This window comes from Geotrypetes seraphini, chromosome 16, assembly GCF_902459505.1.
Source record: "Geotrypetes seraphini chromosome 16, aGeoSer1.1, whole genome shotgun sequence".
In the NCBI taxonomy this organism is placed as follows: Eukaryota; Metazoa; Chordata; class Amphibia; order Gymnophiona; family Dermophiidae; genus Geotrypetes; species Geotrypetes seraphini.
The window spans coordinates 27,830,275-27,850,513 of record NC_047099.1 but is presented as its reverse complement, the minus strand read 5'-3'; the positions used below and the strand labels follow the sequence as shown (position 1 = coordinate 27,850,513).

The 20,239-nt window shown below is 44.1% G+C and overlaps 1 protein-coding gene across 6 annotated transcripts in view; it reads right to left on the bottom strand.

Moving 5' to 3' along the window:
* Positions 1-19,073, bottom strand: part of TPM3 (tropomyosin 3) — a 58,091-nt gene extending 39,018 nt beyond the window's left edge. For 3 of the 6 annotated variants that reach the window (XM_033923148.1, XM_033923146.1, XM_033923145.1), the window contains exon 1: positions 3,397-3,608. In XM_033923148.1, coding sequence (XP_033779039.1) covers positions 3,397-3,528 — 132 coding nt within the window. In that variant the 5' untranslated portion in view covers positions 3,529-3,608. Of the gene's footprint in view, positions 1-3,396; positions 3,611-16,723; positions 16,850-18,844 lie in introns of those variants that run through there. The other 3 variants (XM_033923150.1, XM_033923149.1, XM_033923147.1) reach the window with 3 other exon arrangements.
* Between the last annotated feature and the right edge of the window lie 1,166 nt (positions 19,074-20,239).

Sequence of the window (20,239 nt, the reverse complement as noted above, 5' to 3'; positions counted from 1 at the left end):
GAGGGCAGAGGCTGAGTGGAGGGGCAAATAGAGGGCAGATATTGCATGGAAGTGAGAGAGGACAAACGCTGTATAGAAAGAAGAGAGCGAAGAGAAGATTAAAGCAGAAATGACAAAAGATAGAAATAAATTTTTTTGTTGCTTTATGTAGAATCAAGTAGTATTGTAACTGTATTGATAAGTTTATAAATAGGAAATGGAAATAAGGCGATTTTTTAGGGACTAAACTCCTTTCCTCAAGTCAGGACAGGATACCATAACAGCAGAAAGATTTGGCCTCTGAAAGCTAATTGAAAAATGGATTAGTCCAATAAAATGGTTTTTTCTTATTTCTTGTTATTTGTTTTATTTCTATTTTTAATTTGTAAAGTGGTGATTGCTATGTTTCAGTTTTTTCAAATTTACATCTATTGTCTTTATATTTTGCACAGTATTAGGGGATAAGTGTCACTGTTTCTGTGGTGTTACATTGTATGCAGAGTCTGGTTTCTTGGCGGTTCAGTTTAACTTTTGTCTACATATTTCTATTTTTAGTTTGTGATTATTCCATATTGGGCGAGGGTGTATCTGTATGTATGAAAAAGACATGGTTTTCTGTTAGCATTGACAATTGACTGTGCAGGATCTGGCTTGTTTAGTTTTCCAATGCATGTGTTGGTATTCTAGTGCTCACTGCAGTGTTTAAGATGCTGCCTTTTCCTAGGTGCACCCTGGATTATTACTAAAAATAACTTTTTTATACAGAGGAGAGGGTTGTTAAAAATGATTAGCACTGGCTGTCATATATACTAGGTACGCCACTGGATTTAATGATCCTATTCTAACCACCAAATTTCCCCGCTCCTGCTACTTTTTCATGCCACCCGGCTGGAAAAAAATTTCTGGGGAGAACACTGCAAGCTGAGAAACAGTACTTTTGACAGCTAACTACAAAGCTACATTTTCCCTTAAAGAAGAAAAAGTACTGGCTCAAGCACAATCGTGGCATTTCCACCTTCCATTTTAGCTATTGACAAGTTCATGATTGCAGATCCCTCCTGCACCAAACCCCAACATCTCTAAGGGTGTGCATTTCACCTTCTCCCCACATTCCCATATGGTAATTGGAGGAGGGCACATCTTTCCCCTTCTCATATTCCCAAAGATCATGAAAGGGAGGGCACACCTCTCTCCTCCCTCCCCACAATCCCAAAGGGAGTATCTAGGAGGACACTCCTTCTCCCCATATTTCCAGAGATTGTAACTGAAGGGGGACACACATTTTCCCTTCCCCCAAATTCCAAGAGAGTATAACAGGGGAGGCACACCTACTCCTTTCCCCCCACATTCCCACAGTGCGACTGGGAGTGGGGGCACACCTTTTCCCTACATTCATCCATACAGAGCGTATAGTCTGGAAGTTAAATTCTTCATCTATGCTGATGATATTACCATAGTAATTCCATTTACTGCCTTGACAGGGGAGGTAACAAACCAAATATCTCTATTATTAATTCATATTGAGCAATGAACAAAGAGGGCAAAAATAAAACTGAATCCGGAAAAATCAAAATTTTTTCTGGCTAGCCTTTCAGATAATATAAAGGAAAAAGAACTACATCTGAATGGTCAAACTTTTTAAATTTCTGCTTCTAGTAAAATTCTGGGCGTCATATTGGAGCGCCAGCTAACTCTGGAAGATCAAACAAATCTAGTAAAAAATGTTACAAAACTTTGTGAAAACTTAGGACGATTAAACAATTTGTGATAGGGCATCATTTAGATTACTGGTACAATCATCTATTTTGTCTATACTGGATTATTGTAATATAATATATCTGGGATCTTACAAAAAGCTTCAAAAGAGATTAAGACATACAGAATACGGCGATGCGTCTAATTTTTGGGTTGAAAAATATGATCATGTTTCCCCTTTCTACAGACAGTTAGTTATACTGGTTGCCTTTTGAAGCTAGAATACTGTTTAAGTTTGGTTGTACCTGTTTTAAAGTATTGTTTGGTATGGCTCCTAATTACTTGTCTTTATGCTTTGAGCGATATAGACCTAATAGGAATACACGAGGGCAACGTTTATTTACTTTTCCAACTATTAAGCCCTGTCGATACAAGAGATTTTTCGATAAATTGCTTGGTTTTCAGGCAGGTAAAGAATTTGAAAAAAAAAAAAAGTACCATTATTTCTCAAGCTCATTCATATATGTCCTTCAGGAAATTACTAAAAACTGATTTATTCGATAAATTTATGTCCCAGATTATTGACTGGTAAATTATATATTGATCTTATAGCTAGTACATTTTTGCTAAATTTTATTGTATTCTAGTATATTGTATTTTATTCACCTATTGTATAATTTTAGTTCAACTTCTTAGAATATTGTATTTTACTCACCGACTGTATATTTTTAGTACTGTATGTGAACCGCCTAGAACTATGTGGTAGTGTGGCATACAAAAATAAAATTATTATTATTATTATGACGGGGGGAGGGGGGCAATACTTTATCCCCTCTCCCCACATTTCCAGAGGCACATCACTCCTCTTTTCCCCACAATCCTAGAGGTCACAACTTGGGGGGGGGACCTTCTCCCTTCCTCACATTCCCAGAATACACATTTTTAACCTTCTCCCTTCCCCCCACATTCCAAGAGGGTGTGACTGGGGGGGGACACACATTTAACCTTCTCCCCCACTTTCCCAGAGGGCATGACTAGGGGGTTTGCACTTTTAACCTTCTCCCCCACTTTCCCAGAGGGCGTGACTGGGGGGGGGGTTACACACATTTAACCTCCCCCATTTCTGAAAAGGCATGACTTTTGGTGGGGAGGAGTTGTACACTTAATCTTCCCCCCACATTCCTGGAGAGCGCTACTGGGGAGGGGCAGGCTTTTCCCCTTCTTCCTACATTCTCAGAGAGCTCGTGGAGAGGAGGCACATCATTCCCCTTGAGAATGCAAATTCTCCCTCTCCCCCCATTCCTAAAGGGCTTAACTGGGGGGGGGGGACACACACTTTTAACCTTCTCCCCCACTTTCCCAGAGGGCGTGACTAGGGGGTTTGCACTTTTAACCTTCTCCCCCACATTCCCAGAGGGTGTAACTGGAGAGGGAGCTGCACCCTCTTAACCTTCTCCTTTCCCCCCACATTCCAAGAGGGTGAGACTTGAGAGGGGGGGAGTTACACACTTTTAACCTTCCCCTCACATTTCCAGAGGGCATGATAGGCGGGTGCACACTTAACTTTCTTCCTTCCTCCCTACATTCCCAGAGAGAACGACTGGGGTTGTGATGGATACTTTACTCCTTTTCCCTTCCCCTCCCCCTCCCCCTATCCCATTCCTAAAGGGCGTGACGGAGCTGGGGGATTCTCCCCTCGTCTCCATCCCCTCTGTCGCTCACCTGCTCCCGAAGCCGTTTCTCCTCCTCCAGCTCCCGCTGCAGCCGCTCTGCGACCTCCTCCGCCTCCTCGGCCTGCTGCTGCAGGACCTGGATCTTGCGCTTCACCGCCTCGATGCAATTCGCCCCGGCCATGGCTGTCTCTTCCCGGCACTGCTCTTGCTTCCGGCCTCGCCTGCCCTGAAGCTCCGGAAATGACGCACGCACTACACACGGTGCGCACTGGGCTTTCAGCATCCGAGAACCGACGCCAGTAGCGACGGCAGGGAACATGCGCAGATCCCTCACGCAGACGTCCGCAGGGTCTGAGCGCGTGCTGCTGCTGTAGTGTGCGAGGTGCGAGGTCCTCGCTCTCCCAGTGTCATCTTCAGGAGCCGGGACCTTCACTGGCTGTGCAGAGAGCTTGGAACCTAGAAACGAGGGGGCGAGGAGAAGCATCTCTCTCCTCTCAGTGATGGCTTTAATACAGGAGTGTCAAAGTCCCTCCTCGAGGGCCACATTCCAGTCATGTTTTCAGGATTTCCCCAATGAATATGCATGAGATCTATTTGCATGCACTGCTTTCATTGTATGCTAATAGATCTCATGCATATTCATTGGGGTTAATAGGAAGCCAGGTGAGGAAAGGCCCAGTTAGTGGTAGAGCTGCTGCCTCAGCACCCTGAGGTTGCAAATCACCCAATCCTCCACTGCTCTGGGTACAAAATAAGCAACTGTAAATATGTAAACCACTTTGAATGTGTAACCACAAAATGACATCGCCCAAGATGGACGTTTGAATCATCCGCTCCGCATGCCCTTCTCTTAAGTTGCTTTTTAGCCCCGTTTGCGGCGTGTGTGGGGAGCTTCCAGTGCTGCTTGGAGGTGGGGGATAGCACTCCAGAGTTTTTCTTTATGATGACATCTCAACTACGCAAAACGCTCTGCAATTATGCTTTCGGCTCGGTGGGGCCTGCATCGCAAATGGCACCTTTTCCTCCACTTGACGCCACGCCCCCCACTGGATATCGCGGGCAGCAGAGGCGGCTTCAACTCATCAGCAGGAGACAGCGAACCCATTGGGTGAGGTACGAGTCATGTTTGCTGATCTCAGTCACGATATGAAGAAACTGCGGGGGGAATTACTGGCGCTTGGCACCCGGGTTGGCAATCTGGAAACTCATGTGGATAAGCAACATGAGACTGTGGGTCACCTTGATTCGCGCTGTAAAGAACTTCAGGTACAGCAGTTGAGTATTCTAGATAAATTAGAAGATTTGGAAAATCGCAGTCCTAGATCGAATCTTCATATTAGGGGGCTCCCTGTAGTACAATATTATAAGGATTGTGAACTGGTGGTCTGCCAAATTGCTAAAATGATTTTGAGGAAACAGACGGCCGTGGAAGTTCTTGATCCTATTCTTATTGAGCGAGCACATAGAGCTCTGGCGGCCCCCAGGGGCAATAAACCACGAGACATTATTGTGTGTTTTAAAGATTTTAAAGTGAAGGAATTGCTTTATCAAACGGCAAGAGGTCTGTCTGAGCTTAAATGGGATACCTATGATATAGAGATATACCAGGATCTCTCTGCTGCCACATTGCACAGACGGGCGGACCTGAGACCATTGCTACACCATCTTAATGAGAAGAAGATACGATATCGTTGGCACCATCCTTTTGCTGTGCTGTTTTATTTGAATGGTGCTTTGAGATCTGTAAAAACTTTGCAGGAAGCTTCTGAGTTATTTCCTGATGTTCAGTTTGGTAGCATTTCTTCTGGATCTTCTGTTCCGCAGCTGGATGCCTGTGCACGCCTAACTCTTCCATCACGACCCCATTGGCAACGGGTTCGACGAGATGGCGGCCGTTTGAAGCGACAATCTGTGGAGCGGGAGGTGGCTGGTGGTCCTGATTTTTGATTCCTGATTTTTGGATTAACTATTCGGGATGGGTTTAGGCTCCCTCGCTTATTTGTGTTTATTCTGAGGCTCTCCCTGTTGGAGACTTTGTTTTCGGGGGCATTTGATGTTTTAATTTTGCGGGTGGGTATGCGGTTGTGGTTGTAGTGAGTGATGGGCTGGCAGAGCTTACTACATGGGTGGTGGTTTTTGAGGGAGGGGGGTTGGGGGGTTTTGGGTGAGAGTGGGAGGAGGAGGGGGTAGATGGGTGTTTGGGGGTAGGGGGTTTGTGGTAGGGATTGGGGGGTGGGGAAGGGAACGGTTGGATGGCTGTGTGGTGTGTTTGTTGATTGTGTGGATATTTTGCTGTTGGACATATGGGTGATTTAATATTTTTGTCTCTTAATGTTAGGGGTCTTAATGTTCCAATGAAACGTCACCTCCTTTATCGGGAGCTGGCGCAGTATAAAGCTCATGTTGTATTTCTGCAAGAGACCCACCTGCTGTCTAAACATGAGCATGTGTTATGCCCCCTGGGTTTTTGTGGCCTTTATTTTGCTTCTAATCAACAGGATAAAAAAAACTAGAGGGGTAGCTATACTTTTTTTATCATAGTTTGCAGGTCCAGGTGCTCAAGGAGATTTGAGATATAGAAGGGCGCTATCTTTTGCTGTGCGTTTCTATTGTTGGGCAGCTGTATACCCTTTGTAATGTATATGCTTCCAATACGGGACAGGGGGACTTTTTTTCGCGGCTTGATGACACCCTTAGGCTTGTTGTTGGGAGGAGATTGTAATTTAGTGTTAGATCCCCATTTGGATAGTTCCTCTCGGGGATTTTCTGTGGTGGCCACAGATCGTAAGGTCTTGCAGATGTTATTATCCCATTGGGGGCTATTGGATATTTGGAGGGTTCATCATCCGGGAGAGCGAGAATATACTTATCATTCTGTAGTGCATGATGTAGATTTCCGTATTGACTATTGGTTGGGAGATGGGGCTTTAAATAAGGCTGTTCAATCTTGTGAGATTCATACTACTACTTTAGCGGATCATGCTGCTTTGAGTTAACGTTTGCCGGGTCCTAGGCCGCCTCGTCTAGCTTCTCAATGGAGATTTGATGATAGTCTCCTGGCGAACTCTTCTTCTGTAGAGCAGCTAACTATTACTATTAAAGATTATTTGGAGATTAATGATATTGATGATATTCATCCTATCTTATTGTGGGAAGTGCTGAAAGAAGTGCTTAGAGGGAGGGTGATTGCCCTGCAGGCTTTTGTTAGGAAGGAGAAGGTTAAAACTGAATTGGCAAAGCGGCAGGAACTTTGTGATCTGGAGGCGGGTAAAAGGGCAGCGCCGAACTGCGCAAGAGTCTGCTCAATTGGCTAAATTGCTTTTGGAATTGAAGACTCTTGAGCTTGCTAGTATTGAAATGGCTTTGAATATTTTGAGTTCAATGATCGTAGCAGTAAACTCTTAGCTCATCGCCTCAAAACAATGATATTTTGGGAGTTTTTGACTCTGCCGGTACTTATTGTACTTCTATGGCAGATATGGGGAATGCTTTTTTGCAGTTTTATACTGATCTTTATCAAGCTGATCCTGCCTCTCTAGATCATGAAATAGAACAATATTTAGCTCAGACTCCGTTGGGATATCTTTCAGAAGGGGAGGCGGCTTGCTTGTCCCAACCTATTACTGTTGATGAAATAGAAGAAGTTATTCAATCTTTGTCGCTGCATACTGCCCTTGGGTTGAACGGGTTCACTAATAAATTTTATAAGACTTTTCAACAGTTGCTGGTCCTCTTATTGGTTCAAGTATTTAATAGTTTTGATGCTGCTCATCTCCTCCCTCAAACTTGGCGTACAGCAGCGGTTACACTCATTCATAAACCGGGAAAAGATCCCACTTCCTGTGCGGCTTATAGACCAATCTCATTACTAAATGTGGATTATAAACTCTTTACAAAAATTTTAGCTCTTCGATTGCAGCCCTATATGCCTCAGTTGGTACATTCTAATCAGGCTGGGTTTATATCCAGGAGACAGACTTTTGATAATATTAAAACGGCTTTACATCTAATATGGCAAGTACGCCGTGAGGGCTCTCTGGCTTTAGTTCTTTCTCTCGACACAGAAAAGGCGTTTGATCGGGTAAGTTGGGGGTACCTATTTCATATTTTACGTAAAATGGGTATTGGTCAGAGATTTTTTGATTGGATTCAGTTGTTATATGATGCTCCCCTTTCCCGATTTAAAGTCAATGGTACTTTATTATCTGCTATTCCGTTAGCACATTGAACGCGACAGGGTTGTGCCCTTTCCCCTTTGCTCTTTGCGTTGTCCATGGAACTGCTGGCGAGTCGGGTTCGCCATCAGGAGGGGATTCAAGTGGGTGCCCAGCAATATAAGATTTTGCTTTATGCTGATGATATTTTGCTTCTTTTGCATCACCCTGAGTTGTCTTTGCCTGTTGTGTTAGGTGACTTGGACCGCTTTCAGGTTTTAGGTTCAAACAATTTTTATTGATGCAAACAACAACAAATACAATACCAGGGCACCCCAATGGTGCTCAGTACAAACAAGGATGCATCATATATAATATTATCACAAGCATGGACAAAAGAAGAGTAATATCAACCAACCTCCCCCCTCAGCCTACTCTACATAAGGCAAACAAATTAAGGAGAGTGGAAAGGCTCTCCGAGGCCCTGGACTCTTATGAGCCCCAAAGATGCCGCACCACCTCCTCCCCCCACCAAAGCCCTCTTATCATGTCCGTGTCTAAGTGGCTTTCCCTACCCCTCACATCCCCCCCCTTCCTCCCAATGGTACTCTCCACCCTGCCCCACCAGTACTCACCCAGCCCGACTATCCAAGCGCCCAGATTAGAACACCCATTTTAAGACCGCAGTGCGGCCCTTTGGATGCAAGGCTTGCAGATAAGGCTCCCAGATATTCAAGAACAACAGCTTTCGCTTTCAGGTTTTAAAGTTAATATGGTTAAATCGAAAATTTTTAATATCAGCTTAGCGACTGATGCGGTCCGGCATTTACAGGTTGCGTTTCCCTTTACATGGGCTTCCCACTATATTACTTACTTGGGAGTGAATTTGACCGCTGATCATAGTCAATTGTATAAATATAATTTTCTGGCTTGCTTTCATGCTTTGTTTGCGGAACTTGAGCGTTGGGAGGGGTTACAGCTTTGTTGGATAGGCCATATTTTGGCCATTAAAATGATGCTTTTACCCCAATTGCTTTGTGCTTTTTTGGCCCTACCCAAAGCATTGCCGGCAATTTTTTTTCATCTTTTGTCGCATAAGGTTTTTGCATTCATTTGGCAAAAAGCCTCCTCGGGTACGTCGCACGATTCTTTATCAATCTAAATTGGATGGGGGGATGGATATTCCCAACTTTCAACTTTACTATCAGGCTGCCCTTTTACAAGAAATTGTTATGTGGGTCAATTATGAAAATCGCCCATGGATTCATATTGAGCAGCGGTTTCTCTTTAGATGTTACCTTAGGTCCCGCTTGCACAGTTACGTCTGGCAACACGTACTCCTAATCCGTTTTTGCAAGTAGTTTTGCAATGTTGGTATGTGCTTCGGCGACAGATGTTTCCGGAGTGTTTGTTTATTGCTCAGATGGCGATAGTGTCTTTACCAGCTTGTTCGCCCAGTAGGGACATTACTGTGTGCCGTAAATGGATCCCGGCTGGCCTCCATACCTTAGGGCAGCTTTGGGAGGATATGTCTATGCGCCCATTATTGGTTTTGCTGGAAGAATTTGGGTTGGAGAATAGGGATTCTTTTCTTTATATGCGCTTGTGTATTTTTCAAAATCAGCGGGCTTTTTGGGACCTGTCTATAGGGGATACCTGGCTGGAGCGAGCTTGTCAGGCTGGGGCTGGGAGAGGTGGTGTGTCACGGGTGTATAGAGCATTGTTGAAACGGGAGGCTCCCTTTGATCCATATCGGGCTCGTTGGGAGGGTGATTTGTCAGGTGGCCGTAGTTTACCGCCTTGGGAAACTATTTATAAACGATTATTTAAATTGACTCTATCTATTAATTATGTAGAGAATAGTTATAAAATGTACTATAGGTGGTATTGTACATCTGTGCGACTTTCCTCAATTTTTCTGGGGGGCACGGATCGCTGTTGGTGTGGTTGTGGAATGAGAGGGGACTTTCTTCATATTTGGGGTCCTGTCCAGCAGTTCGCTTATATTGACAGCAGGTGGGTTGCTTATTGGTTAAAATCCTTCATAAACCTTGTTGTGCTCTGCTGGAATGTTGTTTACTTAATGTGGGAGTTCTGGTTTTATTCCCGCTGAGCAGAAATTTGCGGCCTTTATGTTTACTGCGGCCCTTCTTGCTCTGGCGAAATGTGGCTCACTCCTGTTATACAGAATCTTCTCATTATTTACTCTCGTTTAGGCTATTTACAATTGATGTCTAGATTAACGGCTCTATGCCATAATATTTTGCTGAACTACTCTAAAATATAGGACTCGTATGTTCAATGGAGATAACGATCACATTAAGATTCTTTTGCTGGGGGTGTTATTTTTGGGATGGGGGAGGGTTGAGAAGGTTGTGGAGGGGACTGTTTGGAGTTTTCTATCTGAGTATGTTTTTTGGATCTGTATTATTTTGCATTATGTTTTATTGCAAACTTTAATAAATATATATATTTTTTTAAAATGGCGGTATACATGTCCCACCACCTTTCACTTCCCCCTTTTCCCCTCCTCCATTACTCTAACTCAACGGTCTCAAAACTGCGGCCCATGGGCCAGGTACTATTTTGAGGTCCTCAGTCTGTACGCAATTGTCCACTCCACAAGTGTCCAGCTGTCGCTGTAGCCTCACACAAGCGTTTTCCTGCGAGGTGAAGTCCAAATGCATTCAGACGCAGGAAAGCGTTTGCGTGAAGCAGTCAATGTTCCAGAATGTAAGGTAACCATTGGAGTAATGGTTGGGGGCAGTGCAGCTTGGAGCAATGGTTGGAGGCAGTGCAGCTTGTGTGTGTGTCCAATGCTGGAGGAGGTGAGAGCTGAAGGCGGTTGCAGATGCCTGTTATAATCTTTTGTTAATTCAAAGGAAAAGGAAAGATGTTTAACTGTGAGGGCTGCAGAAAAAACTAGGGTACTTGCAGGGCTGCAGTAAAAATAGTTAATGTCTTATTAAAGAAATAACAATTTTGCATGAGGTAAAACTCTTTATTTATTAAAAAATTTATATACCGCATCCAACTATGCGGTTTCCATATCATATACATAAAATCTTGTTTCCCTATGATTATCACATATAGCATAGACATGTCTAAACAACATCATTAATCATCCCTGTTATAAACAAGGATAGAGCGCAAATTCAATCAATTCAAAAATACAAGGAAGCTTTAAATCATACATTGCTGTCAAAAAAAATTCTAAATGGCGATTATCAACTGAAATATACCTTAGCACAGGGCTGCCAAAGTCCAGTCCTCGAGATCTACTAGCAGGCCAGGTTTTCAGGATATTCACAATGAGAGAGCGATTTGCATACCAAGAAGGCAATGCAGGCAAAGCTCTCATGCATATTCATTGTGGATATCTTGAAAACCTGGCCTGCCAGTAGATCTTGAGGATCGGACTTAGGCAGCCCTGCCTTAGCATAAGCAGGCATTGGCAAATAATTGAGTTTTCAGCATTTTCTTAAAATTCATCGTCCCCACACAAAACCGCAGGATACCAGGCAAGGCGTTCCATAGTTCTACGCCAGCCACAGATATCATTGATGCTCCGATCCTAGCATGCATAGTCGACATTCTACCCTCCAAACTTAATTTCATCCCATTTACATCTCTAAGCTCTCTTCTCGGTTGATAGATCTCAAAGAATTCTTGTAAGATCTTTGGGGAAGCATGATATAATGTCAGACGTATAATCGCAACAATCTTAAACTGCGCTCTTTGTTGCATAGGTAACCAGTGTGGTTTCTTCAACACAGGAGTTATATGGGTACTCCTTGGAACCCCTGTGAATTACAATAATCCACCCTACTCAGGGTCAATGTCTGAACCACAGTACGGAAATCATATGCTGGTCATATTGGCTTCAATCTATAAAGCATTTGAAGTTGCATGTATCCCACCCTGATTATTTTGAATATTTGGTTTTCCATTGTCAAGCACACTCACAGTTAAAGGAAAGATTTATAAGTTTTACCTCATGCAAAATTGTCATTTATTTAATAAGACATTAACTATTTTTTCTGCGGCCCTCCAAGTACCTACAAATCCAAGATGTGGCCCTGCAAAGGGTTTGGGTTTGAGAACACTGCTCTAACTCAAACAAAACACCTCCAAAACATAGCCCCCTCCCCCCAATAATCACTGCATCAACCGAAACCCAGCTCTCCCCATTTACTGTGAATAGGGTTACCAGATTTTCTATTTGGAAAATCCAGACCCCCCTAGACCCGCCCCCCAGTCTCGACCAGTTCCATCCATCCCTGCCCCATCACACCCCAAACCTGCTCCCCAATCCCACCCTAGGCCCATCCCCTGCTGCCTGCTCTTGTCAGGCAGGAGGGCATCCGTGCATGCATGGATGCCCTTCTGTCTGATGGCGATTTGAAAGAAGCTTTTCAAAACCCGGACAAAGTGCCAGGTTTTGAAAAGCCATCTAGACCCCTGGACATGTCCGGGGAAATCCGGACGTCTGGTAACCCTAACTGAATCAACCAAACAGTTGTAGAGCTGCTGTCTCAGCACCCTGAGGTTGTGGGATTGAATCCCAGTGCTACTCCTTGTGACCCTGGGCAAGTCATTTAATCCTCCATTGCCCCAGGTCCAATGAAAGTACCTAGATATATCTAAACCACTTTGAATGTGTAACCACAAAAAGGCAGCATACAAGTCCCATTCCCCTTCCCCTAAATTAGAGAATGACACGGTGACAAAATTCATCACCGTTCCCGTCCCCGCGGATAACCGCGGGAAACCATCTTCATGTCATTCTTTAAGGAGAGCGGGAAGAATCAGAGTATAATTGGGCACAACCACTGACCCGCAAGCTTTGCTTTGAAGAATGCTGGTGTAGAAAGACTGAGGTTGAAATAGACACTAGAAAATGACATGGGATTATTTCCCGCGGTTATCCGCGGGGACGGGGACGGTGATGAATTTTGTCACTGTGTCATTATCTACCCTAAATCCCACAGCTCACACAGGAAAACTATAATGCTGGCAAAATCACTTTTATCCCTCCCTGCTTCATCTACATAATTTAGCTCATTTGCCCTTTGAAGACGGGGAAATACCTATAAATATAGTATAAGTTGCCTTCAGTTATGCTTTGGACCCATAGACCCACCCCCTTGCCTAGCCCAGTTCTACCCATCCCTGCCCCATTATGCCCACACCACGCCCCAGCCTCACTCCTAGTCCCTCCCCCTCAGCCTGCTGGTCTCGGTTGGGAGGGCATCTGCGCATGCATGGATGCCTCTCCCGACGCAATCTGCTTTTCAAAACCCAGACATCGTGCTGGGTTGCCGTCCGGACGCCTGGAAACCCTAATTATGCTGTGCTAAAACTGTCTTATATTCTGCAATATGTCCATAAGATTCAATGCGGATTGCAGCAAGAACAATCCAAGAGAAATTACATCCATGTAGGGTTACCAGACGTCCGGATTTCCCCAGACTTGTCCCCCTTTTTGAGGATATGTCTAGGGGTCCGGAGGGCTTTTCAAAACCCTGCACTTTGTCTGGGTTTTGAAAAGCTTCCCCAAAATCGCCTCGGGCAGGAGGGCATCTGTGCATGCGCGAATGCTCTCCTGCCCAACAAGAGCAGGGCTAGGGCGGGACTGGGGTGTAATGGGGCAGGAATGGGTGTGCCTGGGGGGGCGGGTCTAGGGGGGTCCTGATTTTACTAAAGTAAAATCTGGTAACCCTACATTCTTGAGCAGGAAACTCTTAGGCTCTCTTTTACTAAGCTTTTACTGCAGACCGAGGCACTAAATGCTCCAATGCTGCTCCAACACTCATAGGAATTATATGAGCATTGGAGCAAAAAGGGGGGTTTAGTTACATAATTTATCAAATAAGTTTTCAAGAGTTTACAAAAAATACAATAAATTCTAGAATGTTCTGATGTTTTGTCATAGGGGAAAACACCCTCCAGGGATTCAAGACAAAGTTAGACAAGTTCCTGATGAACCATAACGTACGCAGGTAGCGCTAGTCTCAGTTAGGGTGCTGGTCTTTGACCTAAGGGCCGCCACATGAGCGGACCACTGGTCTGACCCAGCAGCGGCAATTCTTATGTTCTTATGATTTGAATAGGTAAATTGTTCCAGACCTTGGCACTTTGGTAGCTGATAATATTTTTTGTATTTAACTACCTTGAAAGATGGATGAGTGGACCATAAATTTGGAATTATGGAACAGGTGTGAGCTAAATAAATATTAGATAAATTGACCTATAAATGTGTGCATGCTACATGATAAAATCAGGACTGAATCAAGCTGTCCCACCTGACATGGAATTCTTGGCAACCCTGCCTCCCACCTCCATCTCTTCCTAGGAGTGTGAATTCTGATACCCTGACTCCCAATGATTTAAGTCATAACATAAGTGTTCAAGGACACAGCAACTGTGTCAGATTCCCAAAAATATTTACTGATGATACAACAGAGCATTTAATCTTGTCCTAATTCCAGGCAGCAGCTGGACTGCATTCTGCTGACCTTTAGCTGCCTGCCTGACCAAAGAAAGATGAGCCTGCAGCAGTCCCTTCATTGTCTGCTGGGAAACCTGCTTGATAACATAATCTCCATCCATAACACTGCAACCAAAAATAAAATCCAGCTACTTGCTTAATAGTTATATGAACTCCGCTGACAATCAAGATGGCAACAGGGAATCACAACCAGAATTAGTATACGCAGCTCAAGCACTGCTAGAAACAGTGCAGTATAGGCATCTTTAAGTTGTACAATGCAGGGGGCAGTCTAGGCATGGGTATGATCAGGGCTGGATTAAAGGGTAGGCCCAGTAGGCACCCCGCCTGGGTTCAGTTCACTCTTAACACTTCATGCACCAGCTTCCCATGATGTAACGAGAAGGGAAACTGGCACGCGCAGTGTTAGAGCAGGGGGCAGGGTGGGGAAGGGAGCCCAGTGGGCTTGTGTGCCTAGGGGCCCTCGACGAATTAGGTTCAAGCAATTTTTTTATTGATGCAAACAACAAGAAATCAATAGCAAGGCACCCCAAGGTGCGCAGTACAGACAAATATGCATCATATAAAATAGAAAAACAAACAAGGACAAAACAAAAGGAACATCAACCAAAGTCCCCCCCCCCCCCCCCAATGCACACCATTGAAAACAGGCAAGGGCAAGGAGAGCAGAAAAGCACTCCGAGGCCCTGGACTCTGATGAGCCTCAAAAATGCCGCACCACTCCCTCCCCCCACTGAATCCCCTCCACCCTGTCCGAATCAAAACCCCAGAACCTGCCCACCCCTCATTCCCACCCCAATCCCCCCTCCCCCCCAAAGGTACTCCCCACCCCTCCCCACCAAAACTTGCCAGTACTCTCCCAGCCCAACAATCCTGGCGCCCACATTAGGACACCCATCTCAAGACCGCAGCACGTCCCTTAGGATGCAAAGCTTGAAGGTAGGGTTCCCAAATATTTAAGAACAACAGCTTACACTTCCTAGCCCCTCCTGCATCTCGTGCTTCCCAGATGGCCAACTGATGCAACTGGTTCCGCGCCCTCGACGAATTAATCCTGTCCTGGGTATGATAATAAGTTGATGTGTCCCTTATATCCTGCATCTTGGTCTGTGGAGCTGACATGACAATTTTTGTAGCACTGAAGAAAGCAGGAGAGGTGTGAAAGGTTCATGTGGGCATAGATGCACATTGCAGTTGGTATGGCTTTAAATCCTTTCTCATGCCCTTTACTTTCTTATAATCTAAGTGAAGTACATAGAGTTCAGATAAATTTAGTTTAAAATATTTGTATTTGTAGTTACCTAATTTCAAGTTATATATTTAAATTATTGTACACCATAGTCCATAAATCTCAACATAGGACAGCACATGTTCACTCTTGTCATGATATGCACAAAACTAATGCATTAGGAGAAATTGTCGGTCTCTCCCCCCACTGCAATGAGGCATCCTTTGAAGCAGCAAATGAGCACCCAGCCCTAAGAATGAAGTGCAGCGGCTCATGAAATAGGCGGCAAGTAATATGAGCCCTTGATAAAGCCATTAAGTTTTTGCGAAACGGGTCCCGTCGGGCTGTGGCTGCCTAGATCATCAAACAGAAGATAAGTGATCTAACTCCTTTATCTGATATATACTTGGACATTAAGGGAGTAAAATGAATAAATTTCTCTAACTTTTAACAATAATTTAAAGAAATAATTGTAAATGAAAATGAATATTTAGAATTGGAAGGAGGAGGATAGTAGGATCGATGATTGAAATGTGGGAACCTTATAAGTCTTGATTGAGGTTTAAGTACCAATTATCAAGCTGGTTTCTGAGATCCTCTCCCTCCTTTCATCACACTCTATGTGTTAGAGAGTGGGCTTCTCAGTATATGGTTCCGATTGATTAACAGATTAAAATTATACCCAGCATAGCCTGATTGGGAGTGAAGTTCATTCCTGTCATGATATACACAAAACATACCCACTGGAGAGGAGTGATGTGTGCATACACTTTATAGGTACTAGCAACTCTATTGAATATTCGTGTCAAACTGTCAATTGTAACTTCCTGGGTAACTGACCCAACCTCTTGTAATGTATCAGACCTTGAACTGAATAGGTAAAGGCGGAATAGAAAACCTGATTAACATAACATACCACAGGTACAAGTATATGTCACAGTGTGTGCATATGTCCATTAGGGCGTTTAATGTGACTTAAAGATGCATGCTTAGATATAAGTGGATGAGTAGTTTTGGTTAGAATGGGATTCAGGTTACTGGAGGAAAAGTCCATGAAGAATTATTAAGTAGACTTAGGAAATCCACTGCTCACCACTGGAAATTAACTATGGGAATGAAACACTTAGGAGGTCTAGCCCTTATATTGTAAGCCACAATGAAAATTAGTGATGATAATGAGTCAGATTTAAAAAAGTGAGTAATTAATTGAAAATCTGTGCATGTAAACTTGTGTTTATAGAAGTGCATACAAGAGCTGTATACATGCAGTGTTGATTGTGAAGGTTTGCGGTTTGTATATATAAAGCAGTCATGGTAGGTTCGCATGTCTTGAGCTTTCCATACATATGTCATACATGCACTCCTGGGCCAGACATACATATGTTTTACGTGCACTCCTGGGACAATCGGATATGCATCATACATGCACTCCTGGGCCAATCTTATGTGCATCATACATGCACTCCTGGCTCTGTGTACATACGTCAGCTGCTTTCTTCTCTGCCAGCTCCAGCTTCTCCTGAGCATCTTTCAGGGCTTCGGAGTATTTATCAAGCTCATCTTCTGTCCCCTTTAGCTTTTTCTGCATAGCAACCAGTTCATCCTCCAGCTGCAAAAGATGAGCACCAGATGAGAGTCAGGGCAGGAGATAATCTGGGACTGCAGGTATGGCTAAAGGCATCGTAAAGTCATAGAGAACATTTCTCTCTTGCCATACTGCATTGAGTTACTGTCACCTCACTGTCCCTGATGGGGGTCAGTTGGTGAGCAGGAGGCCTTACACTTCCGCCGGCTCACATGCCTTTTGACTTGTTGAAGACGGATGAAATTTTCTGTCACTCTTAAGAACGCAGGAAAAAGAAGTGGGGAAAGCACCAGGGCACATTTTTTTTAAATATACAGTATTTATATTTCCACAACCCTAATAGGTTAGTGCAAAGACAGCTAAAAAAAAGTTCGAGGTTCTGCAAAATTGAGAGATGCACAGGAAATCCCAGAAGCAAATCTTCCCCAAACTAACCTGAATTCCACAACACAAATCTCTGCAGACATCCTGCCCTTTCCATAGCCAGAAGCTGCCTTTAGGAGGCGATGAAGCTGCTCACTGCTTTCTAACCCTCACCTGGGACTTTTTGGAAATGGTGTGGCCCATTGGGCTTTTAGGCTACTTACAGTTAACATACTTGCTTTTGCTGGGTCTTCAATGTATGTAAATTTATCTTATGCATATTTGTTATGAATATGCAGACAATTGGATTGACTGAAGGTCATTAGGACAGGCTTGGGAAGCTCTTCTCACCTCCTGCTTCACCTTCCCTTCTCTTTTCTCTTTCCCTTCTACCAGACCTTCCTTCCTTCTATAGTTTCTCTGCCTCCCTCTTTCTCTCTCTTCCCATTCCTTTACCTCCTTTTCTCTGTCCACTTTTTGCCTCCTCTGTCCTATGTTCTTTCCTCTGTCTCCCTCCTCTCTACTGTATTCCTACCTCCCTTTCTCCTGCACTCTTTGCGTCCTCTCCCTCCTCTCTTCTCTCCTCTCCCTCTTCTCCCCTGTGTTCATGCCGCCTTCTCCCCTGTGTTCTTGCATCCCTCTACTGCTTTCCTGTCTCTATCCTGTGTTCTGTCTTCCCTCTCCCTCTGCTGTCCCTCCTCTCTCCTGCTTTCTTACCTTCCTCTCCCTCTGCTCGCTCTTTTCATCATGGAAATTGAAACGGTCAGCATGTGTGAGGAGTCAGCACACACAAGAGTGTTAAAAGCATTCCCACTGACTCTTGCTTTTGATCTTTCCCTTCCTTAGTGGTGAAATAATGGATTTTATTACCATTGTTTCTATGTCAGTATCACATTTAACCAGGTTTATTGGAATATTTTGTGGTATACAGATTTATTTCCTCTCCTGGACAGTTCTAGAATAAAATTATTTCAGTTATTCTATTGAACATGGAAAAGTTTCAACTTATGGGCTTTGAGCTCCTTTCTGTCCCTTGTGGTGGAGTCAGGAAGGACTTCCTCCTGACCCTCCCTCTTCTTTGTTGGGTGCCATTTATCATAAACAAGCACAGTTTTTCTCTGGAGGTCACTGACTTATTCCAAGTGACAGTGTACCTCCATTAAAGCACAAGAAACCACAGAGTGCCAAAAAGGGGTAGCTTTACCACTCATTTCACCAGTTAGAAACTGATGTTATGCCCTTGAACCAGGAGGAGAATGTTAGCATTTTAAATTGATTTTAAAGCATGGCTAAGCTCTTAGTTTTGGGGACACATCAATAGACGTTCTGTCAGCATTTCTCTGAAATACACAGCCATAAATGACACTAAGATTGAACAGCTAATTCTCCTCCAGATCTGCTGGTTCTGACCCAGTTTGCTTTTATTCCTCTCTCTCTCTCTCTCTGTTCTGGTATGGTATAGGCTGGGGTTTTACTGGACCACATTCAAAGATCCTCATTTGATAGGCTTCCAGGTTAGGTCCTTTTAGAACCCAAAGCATGTCTTACAGAAGGACCTCAATGGCCACCTCTTTTCATTGTTAGTCCCCTTCTCAGGAAAAGCATGAGGAAAACAGCCCCAAATGCCTGTTGGACATCTCTTTCCTCCTCTCTCACCTGTTTGCTTCTTTCTTCTGCCTGCTTCTGCTCAGCCTCCGCTTGCTCTGCTCTGTCCAACGCGTTCTCCTTGTCTAGCTTAAGCATCTGCATTTTCTTCTTGATGGCTTCCATGTTTGCTGGATTTTTGAGGCTCTTTCCAGAACACTGAGGGGAAGCTGGGCAAAGATTCTGTCTTGCTTGCTGAAGCTTAAGAGCTCAGGCCCACGCCCCAGGCACTGGTCACTTATATGCCTTTCTAGCTGTGCCGAGCTTGCCCTGCTGAACTGTGACTCCTCCCCTCCAGGTTCTTTCTGGGAGAAAGTCCCACCTTGCCCCCCTTCCTCCTCTGTATACTTTTTATTCTCTGGTGGGTTCTCTTATTTGACTCCAGCAGCACAGCCATATTTGGACTCTCTGGAGATAGCAGGAACTGGTTATAAAAAGCACCGCTGCTGCTCACAAATGGCTGGGGTTTTGGGGTGGGTGAAGCAGTCTTGGCTTGATGCCATTCTATTCTCAGGGAGCTTTTGTTTCAGTGCAGATTCACTGACACATGTCCTTTAAATAAACCTTTGCTGATAACAGCCATTATAATCCCCTTCAAGCAGGAGAATACAACAGATAATTAAAAATATTCATATCACCATGAGAGAAGACTGGTAAGAAGGGGGACTTTAATGTAGAAGAAGCTGAGAAGTCCTCAACACAACCTTTTAGTTAGGGCTTCTGATTTCAGGTTTTAAACAGTAAACACTGGGATGCAAAGAAATTAAAATAGCTATTGATTGGATAAACCCTGTCCTCCACCATTCCAGCTTGAACTTGCATCCCTGCTCAGTTTTTGTGCATTTTCCGTTCTGATGACTCCTGACACGGGAGCCAATTTTTCAAAATTATTAGGGGTGCTAAACCAAATGAAAATTACATTTCCCTGGACACAGTCAAGAAGTTTCAATATTGGCGGTGCTCAAGCTCCCACAGAACTGGCTTTTATGACTCCTGAGTCTCAGACTAGGGTACAATGTTCTTGGATGTCTTCAGCTGACCCTGTCCCAGTCATGTTGTAAAACTTGCAGTAAATTTTGTATTGAAGTTTAGCCTGGAGGTGCACATCTCCCAGGTTATTAGCACTGGTTTGTTGGGGGAGGGGGGGGGTTAGTTATGTCTTGCAAAAGTTCTACCTTTTCCTAATTGGAAATCATTTGTTGGAAATTTTGCTGCTGATTTCAGGAATGTCCCAAATACGATCTTCCTTCATTGGCTCATGGATAGGCTACAAATGATCCAGGTATGGCTGCCAGAATGCTGTCAAGTATCTCCGGGCTCACTTGGACCATTAAGAAATTCTTTGATCTAGCATCATTTAGGCTATTGATTCAGTCTTCAGTCTTGTCCATCCTGGACTAGTGTAAT